Source organism: Pinus tabuliformis, chromosome 4_1 (genome assembly GCF_031772625.1).
Source record: "Pinus tabuliformis cultivar Carrire ecotype Pingquan chromosome 4_1, CPIR1, whole genome shotgun sequence".
Taxonomy (NCBI): Eukaryota; Viridiplantae; Streptophyta; class Pinopsida; order Pinales; family Pinaceae; genus Pinus; species Pinus tabuliformis.
In genome coordinates, this window is record NC_142303.1 from 210,793,660 (window position 1) to 210,802,377 (window position 8,718).

Genomic DNA, 8,718 nt, shown 5'->3' on the forward strand with positions numbered 1-8,718 from the left:
AGTGACAAATCAGCGTCCCTCCAAGTCAAGTCGGCCCTAGCCAAGGGACACATCCATTCACCTAAAATAGACTGCTATATAAAAGCAGCTTGATCTCCTCCATTGACACATTCACATTCTCTCACGCAAGATAATTTTTAAGCAAGTGAGCGAAGGACAAGAAGGATGAAGAAGGACGAAAAAGAAAGCCAATTTTTCTCTCTTCTCTGTCTCTGTAGCAACTCACACGTGTGGGGTAATTTATCTCTCTATGGCTCACATTTTTCTTGGGCAACCATTGCAGGGGGGAAAATCTTTTTGTTACTAGGGAAACTATTGCAGGGCCAAAATTCTAGGGCAAGTGACTATTGCAGGAGGGAAATTTTTTTGGAAGTGCAGGATCAAGAGAAAAGTGCTAGATCATATTAGGTGACTTGAATTAGAGGAGAAGACTAGGTTTGACCATAGGTTTAGATGTGTCTCTCATTGAAAAAGAAGAATTTATCTATTGAAAAGGTTACCTGTTTTTTCCCTGCAATGGGTTTTCCTAGGGTAAATCCTCTGTGTTGCGATATTTATTGTTCTATTGTCTTTATGGTTGAATTTATGAAGTGTAATTGTTGAATGAAATGTTGGAATAAGCTAAAAGAAGATCTACGTGAAAATTAATTATCATAGATAAAAAGATTATACCAAAGGGATGCTGGCGGGGCGGAGCGGACGCGGGGTTGAAGGCGCCTCTGGTTAGGGTTTTCACAGGTGCGCAGGATTGTCAGAGGAATCCGTAGCCAGGCCGGTTCCTCAGGCGCAGGTCGTAATCCGGCGTCAGGGCCTGCGGCTCCCCAGGCTGAAGCGATTTTTCGTAATCTCACTGATTTTAATAAGAGAACTAGGGTTAAAACCTAGCCGACAATACTGAACGGGATGGACGAGGCAAGGGGGGGGGTGCAAACCCCTCCTTCAAAAATATAGTGATGGGAGAAACCAGTTCAGAAGGAACTCCAAACGGAAACAAGGAAAACCTGGCCCCGGTAATGGGCAACTTGTGGCAGAAGCGAATGAAAGGAAAATGCCTTCCTAGAGCTCAGAAAAAACCCAGGTATGTCATTCCCTTCAATAAACTGGAGGAATACAATAGCTATATGAAGGATCATGCATTAATCTGCAAATTTATCGGCTATTGGCCTTCAGAAAAGGAGTTAAATAGATGGATAGAACAGCGATGGAAACCCCGGGGTCATATAGATCTCAAACTGGGAGCGCAGGGTTTCTTCACTGCTATCTTTACGAACCTGGAAGACAAGAACAGAATTTTTGAGGAAGGGCCGTACTTCCTGAACAACGCAGGTCTGTTTATGAAGCATTGGGAAGAGCGGTATAACCCTGACAAAGAAAAACTAATGGATGCTCCGGTGTGGGTTAGGCTGTTTGGGTTACCTGATGAGTTTTGGGACCCAGAAATCTTGGAAGGGATAGGCAATTCAATAGGCAGCTTTGTCAAGACTGCAGAGGCCACCAGAAGAGGAAAGTATAATGCCTTTGCCAGAATTTGTGTTTTCATGAACTTGGCTGAACCACTCCCGGAAAATATTGAATTGGAATACCATGATGAGGTCTGGACGCAGCCACTCGATTATGAACACATTCCCTTTCGATGCCGGAAATGCCATGAGTACGGCCACTTATATAGGCAATGCCCACTAAATAAGGAGGAAGGGGAGAAGCCAGAAAAAGATAGGGCAGCAGACAAAGAGGAAGGCTTCCAGCAAGTCTATAGAAAGAAACGGCAAAATAAGGAAAACCTGAAACCCAAATCGCAAGAAACATCCAATACAATAAAAAGCCAAAATAAGTTCCAGGCGCTGCAAGATGATGCGGAAGGGTATGAAATAAATTTGAATGATGATGAAGATCCAGAGAACTCGCCCATGGAGATTTCCCGAGAAGAGAAAGAGAAAGCAAAAAGCCCAAAAAGACCAAGCGAGAAACAAACAGAGGAAAAAGAGGCGGAAGAAACAGTGGAATCGCATATGGAAGTCGAAAACCAAATGGAAAATGAGGCCGAAGAGGAAAAGTTAATGAAGAGACTACTCCAGGAGTGGAAGTATCTGGATAGCAGATTTATACCAGAAAAACAAAAACAGTTATTCAAGGAAGCCTTCCAGAAATACAAGGAACGGAAAGGGGAAAACCTGGAAAAACAAATAACAGAGGTTGGTGAGCAGCAGAAAGAAATGCTGGAAATGGGCAATACTGGCAAAAGTAGCAGAAAAAGAGGACGGAGAACGTTAAATGAAACTATCCAATCGGTGGGCGAAACACTGATCAACTCTGGTAAAGTGATACCTCTGTCAGAGGTATTTTTCCCTTCCTTCCAAAAGTTTTAAATGATTATTGTAAGCTGGAATATTAGGGGCTTGCATAGTAAGGGGAAGCAAAGATATTTGCGAGATAAACTCAAAAAAGAAAAACCTAGCATTTTGATATTGCAGGAGACTAAAATTAGTGTACACCAGTTAGAAGAAATCATTGAAAAAAATAGATTGAATTACAGAGTTATGGGACAGGATGCCATAGGAGTTGCTGGAGGATTAGCGGTATTGTGGAACCCGTCTGAAATCCTTCTAGATAATTGGACTAGCATGCAGGGAACCTTGACCGGGCTGGGCAGGATAGTGGGGACCAAGGAAAAAGTGGTCATTACAGGTGTTTATGGACCCACAAACCCTGGAGAAAAAGAAAACTTCATCAGAAGTTTAAGAACTATCCGACAACTTTTTTCTGGGCAACCTTGGATCATTGGAGGAGACTTCAACTTAATCAGATCCCTGGACGAGAAAAAAGGTGGGGTTAGAAGGCTGGATCAATTCATGGACAAGTTTAATGAGATGATAGAGGACCTAAGGGTAGTAGATATGAAAACCATCAATGGAGTCTATACATGGAATAATCGAAGAGGAGGCAGGAACCAAATTGCCTCAAAACTGGACAGATTCCTGGTATCTGAAGACATCTTAAACAAAGACATCTATGTCGAAGCCAAGATAATCCCCTCCTTGGGCTCGGACCATTGGCCAATCCGATTGGAAATCGACATCAAAAAAATCCAGGGTAAGAAGCCGTTTCGTTTTGAAGCATTCTGGTTACGGGATCCGAACTTCATAAAAAAGGTAGAAGAATGGTGGAATCAAAGTAGAGTGCAGGGTAGAGGTAAGATGCACACGTTTCATTTAAAGCTGAAAGAATTGAAGATGAAGATCAAGAAGTGGAACAAAGAAGAATTTGGCAACATCATGGAAGATAAGCAAAAACTAGAAAAGGAAATGGAGGATATCCAACAGAAAATAATTCTGGAAGGCAGGACTGAGGAAAGCATCACCAAAGAAGGGATTTTGCTGGGAAGAATGGAAGAAAGACGAAAGCAAGAGGAAATTCTATGGAGACAAAAATCTAGAATTAAATGGCTTCGGGAAGGGGAAAGAAACACAAAATTTTTTCATCAGGCAATGGTTAAGCATAGACAGGGGAACAGAATTCTTTCCATCAAAGGGAATAATGGTATAAGACTGGTGGAGCAAAAGGAAATTGAGCAAACTTTAGTGGATCATCACAGAGGAATCCTTTCTGAACCTCAAGTTGATCGAGGGAGAGCTATCCAGGAGATCTGTACTGCTATTCCTAGACTAGTTACGGAGGACCAGAACAAAGCCTTAATGAGGGCGGTAACTTTGGAAGAGCTGGAAGAGACAGTGAAAGCAATGAGGAAGGGCACAGCACCGGGACCGGACGGCTTTACAGTAGATTTCTACCAGGCTGGCTGGCATTTTCTTGGAAAAGACATACTGGATTTGGTAGAAGAATCAAGGGTGCAACAGAAGGTATGGCCGGCTCTGAACTCAACCTTCTTTACTCTAATACCTAAAGGCGAAAATAAGGAGGATGCTAATGGCTTCAGGCCGATAGCTCTCTGTAACGTAGTGTATAAAATCATAACCTCTTTAATGGCTAGAAGATTAAAACCCTTGCTGGGAAGTTTAATATCGGCGGAGCAAACTGGTTTTGTGGAGGGGAGGCAGATATTGGATGGCTTAGTTGTCTCTCAAGAAGTTATCCACTCCCTCAAAGACAAAAAACGAAAGGGAATGATGATCAAGCTTGATTTATCCAAGGCCTACGATAGGCTCAACTGGAGGTACCTGGAAAGGGTTCTGGAATGTTTCGGCTTTCACAAGAGATGGATTACATGGATCCACAATCTCATTTCTTCCCCTAACTTTTCTATCTTAGTCAATGGAAACCCTTCGAACACGTTTAATGCTTCCAGAGGTATCCGTCAGGGTGACCCGTTGTCTCCTTTCCTGTTTATCCTAGCAGCAGAGGGTCTAGGAAGGTATATTACTCAGGAAAGAGCAGCTCACAGATTAAATGGCCTTCGCTTATGGGGAAACAGACTTCCTCTAACACATCAACAATTTGTTGACGATATAATGCTCTTTGGAGAGCCAACGGTTAAGGAAGTCAAACACCTAAAGAAAATTCTGGACTTGTTTGCTGAGGCATCGGGACTTGAAATTAACCGGGATAAATCGTGTGTATTTATCTTCAACACGGTGGAGCAAGTGAAGACTCACCTTACTAGAATTCTGGGCTTCAAAACGGGTGAACTACCCACCAAATATCTGGGTAATATGCTGGACTTCACGTCAAAAAGATTAAGGAACTGGCAGGGAATCTTAGACAAAATGAGGAGGAAAGTCTCGAGCTGGGCATTTAGGGTCCTGAATATTGCTGGCCGAATAGTTTTAGCCAAATCGGTTCTTCAGGCTATACCTATTTATCCCCTTTCAATTATGGCGGCCCCGAAAGGAGTATATGGGAAAATTAGAGAAATTATCAGAAATTTCATTTGGAGAGGGTCGGAGGATAAGAAGAAATGGGCCTTAGTGGCCTGGAACCAACTCACAGAGAGGAAAGAGGGAGGTGGGCTAGGATTAAGAGACCCGGAATTGCTCAATCAAACACTGGGAGCTAAACTTTGGTGGAGGTGGGTGCAAGGGGGAAATGACCTCTGGAAATCAATATGGAGAACAAAATATCGAATGCCAGAATCACAGGACGACATTCTAAGACAAGAAGAAATGCCCCGCGGATCCGCTGTGTGGGAATTGGCCAGCCAAAATCGAAACATTGTTGCGCAGCATGCATTCTGGGAAATCAGAGGAGGTAATGAAGCTCACTTCTGGGACGACAGATGGCAGCAAAGAGAAAGACTGAATAATATGCAGGACCTACATCAAATCAGAGGAAGAATTGAGGGGAATAGAACTAGTGTCAAGGATTATTGGAATCCTGCCAACATGAATGACTGTTGGAGATCCTGGAAGGATCCGTTAGAGTGGGATCAGAATCTTAGTCCTGACCTACAGACGGCGTTCAAAAAGGAAATGAACTCAAGGAAAATCAGAGTTAGAGACGGAAAAGATATCCTCCGCTGGGGTAATACCATGAGAGGCCTTTTCTCAGTCAAGGAAGCTTATTACTTGGCAAATCCTCACAACATCATCAATGGCCAGCATAACTGGAGGAAAATTTGGGATCTAAATTGGTGGCCCAAAGTGACCACTTTCGCTTGGTTAGCTTTGAAAAACAAAATCTTAACTTGGGACCGCATTCAACAACGGGGTTTTTCGGGACCTTCGAGCTGCTATCTGTGCAAGAATCACGAAGAAAATAGAGATCATATTATGATCCACTGCCCGTTTATTCAACAACTATGGTCTAATATCAAGCGCACCTTTAATAAACCAGGAATGGAGGTTAGAGATTTTATCGAAATGGTTTCCCATTGGAGGGAAGAAACTTTCCACTGCAGAGTCATACAAAGAGCCTGGAATCTTGTCCCAGGTTTTGTAGTATGGCTGGTATGGAAGGAACGCAATGCTAGAATTTTCAAAAGCATAAGTAAGGGGCCCGAGATAATTTGGGAACGGGTGATAGAGGCGACGAGAGAAACCATTCTGGTAGAGAGATGGCAGGACGAAGATTGGAAAGCAGATCCAGGGGAGCAGGAAATTATGAACAGACTCAACCTCAAATTTGAGATGGTGCATTATCAATTAAGGGGAAAGCAGGACATGAGGATTAAAAGCCCAGACAAGTTTACCTATCCCAGGGGACAATTTATAAAACTAAATTTCGATGGGGCCTCTAAGGGCAACCCGGGGGATGCAGGGTTCGGGGGCATATTCCGTGACAGCAACAGACAAGTAAGATGGATATATGCCGACTGGGGAGGGAATATGACCAACAATGAGGCCGAGTTCTGGGCTCTCCACACTGGTTTGAGAATTGCTATCAGAAACGGGTATTCTAACCTGGAAATTACGGGCGACTCCCAAATTGCTATTGAAATGGTTAAGAAACTCAGGAATGGTAAGGGGTGGGAAAAGGTGACTAAGAGCTGGCGCACAGCAGGTATCGTACAGGAGATCGCAGATATGATTAAAAGATTTGACTACTGTACCTTTAATCATGTTCGAAGAAACGGCAATAAACCTGCGGACTGGCTCGCCAACTGGGGCAGCAAAGGCCAGCACAGCAGGATAGATAGTCAGTGGAGGAATACGGAGGCAAATAGAGAGTGGCAGGATCTGATGACGCTCATCAAGGCGGATCATGATGGTGTTATCGGGGATCACACTTCGATCAATGAAAGGGATCATTAAATGGCAGAGGAACGATCGAACCATGACCAAGGTTCGATTGATTAAGGTGGTAAGTGGCACGCAAATCCGCACAATGATGAAGCAGGATTTAAGAGGAGGTATTATGACGGCAGCAGGGATGAGTACCAAGGATTACGCATTTGAGGCGATAATTAACACGCATCAGCTGAGAGGGGAGATTAACGAGGCGTCAGGATACATTGCAGTGGACGTGATTACGGATGGAACGGCCGACGGTAGTGGGGTACCGGATCTGGATGGGAAGCAGTCGGGAATTCAACTTCAGGCATCATTCTATGCTCACCACATTATAAATCTCCGAAGGCAAGAGAATCAGTATTCGATAAACAATTACCCTGGCGGGCCTCTTCAGAAGCATTTACATAATCTCCTACAGAGGCATTCCAAGGGGAGAAATAAACAGAGAAGGGAGAGTGACAGGACTGCTGGTGGCATGGACACCCGTCAGAGAGGCCGTGGTGCAGGGGAGAGGAGTGTAATTGAGGAAGAACGGGAGCAAGGGAAGGGCAAAAGCCCCTCAGAACGAGACCCCCCATTTATTATTTGGGATATAGACGATGATTCAGAGGAGGAAGGCGATGGAGTCTTGGGGAATAGATTCAAGGATATGCAAAAGCGGAGCTTGAAAGGTAGCACGCCCCAGCTGGAGACGAACTCGTCTAGGCAGTATACCTCTGAAGATAGGCGCTCGGGGCTTCGTAAGAGGGGCCGTCCACCGAGCAGTGGTCAAAGCAAAATGCAGAAGGGGGATAGGCACCAGAGCACGACAGAGCACGAGGGAGGGGAAAGTTCTGGCAAGCGTCAGCAACGACCAGCGAAGCCGAAAAGAACAGTGATGCACCAAATTCGAACGGCGGAAAAGGCCTTTCAAAACAATGCTGACCCTGATATTCGCAAGATAATGCAATTTCTTGAAGAGGAGGCCATTCAGGAGCAATCGGCAGACGAGATGGAAGAATGGGCAACAATCCTCCACGACCCTGGCCATACTCGCGGTCGCAGGACTCTTTTCAAGCAATCGCTTCACATGTATTGGGTAATGAAAGGCTTGATGGCGAAGGCCTTGGAACAGGTTGCCAAAGAAATGGCTGATTTGCTTCAGAAGAAACCTGATATGAGCAAGGAGCTAAGCTATATTCGTACAGCCCTGTCAAAACAGGAGGATAAAATGGATGAGATTCTGCACCTGCTGAAGCGTGAACGTCAGGACCCAGTTCAAGGAGACAGCCAGCCGAATCCCGCGCAAGGAGCCAGCCGGCCAGTGGAAAAGGAAGAGGCTTGACGGTAGATATGTTAAGCTCGGTTTATATGTTTTGTTCTGATTTTGTCCACGTAATTAGAAATGAACAGCAGGAGTAGCATTATAGTTATGAATAAGGTTTACGGCAAGTTTCAAAACTGTTATGCTGTGTTAGCTACTTTGGTTAGACTGAGAGCCTATTACTTCTGGGCTGGACTGAAAAATTACAGATGGTTATTGACCCGGTTTCCCCTTGCGGGCGGGCTTCTATGGTTTGGATGATGTATCTTTTTGGAAAATTTTCAGTAATAGAATGAGTACTACCTGAGCTTACAAAAAAAAAGAAAATTAATTATCATAATTTTAGAAATATTTTGCTAACCCTAATTGCACTAAGGAAATCGAGATGAAAGCGGAGCTTTGATGAGGAAAGAATGGAACATTGAGATCACCTTGACAAAACCATAGAGAAAATTGTATTCAAGTTCTTCTTTTAGATTGGTTTCTATGACTTTCTCTATGAAATCTGAAAACAAGATAGAGGGAGTATCTAATTTCACAACTTGGAAATTTAGAATATATATTCTTTTTGCCAAGAACAAGGTTTTGGACATTGTGAAGGGAAAGGTTGTTGCACCAAAAGATGAAGGAAAATAAAATTTCAGGGAGGATGGAATCAATGCTATGAACATCATAGTGGACTTCAATAGGGATCATTTGGTTCCCTACATTACAAAACTTTATATCTCAAAG

The 8,718-nt window shown here is 43.8% G+C and overlaps 1 protein-coding gene across 1 annotated transcript; it reads left to right on the forward strand.

Annotated features, from left to right (window-relative positions):
• The first annotated feature begins 953 nt into the window (after positions 1-953).
• On the forward strand, positions 954-6,704 carry LOC149174954 (uncharacterized). Its single transcript, XM_089421014.1, has 3 exons — positions 954-2,336; positions 2,472-3,400; positions 3,500-6,704. Exons 1-3 carry the CDS (start codon positions 954-956, stop codon positions 6,702-6,704), a joined length of 5,517 nt encoding a protein of 1,838 aa, XP_089277140.1.
• The last annotated feature ends 2,014 nt before the right edge of the window (positions 6,705-8,718 follow it).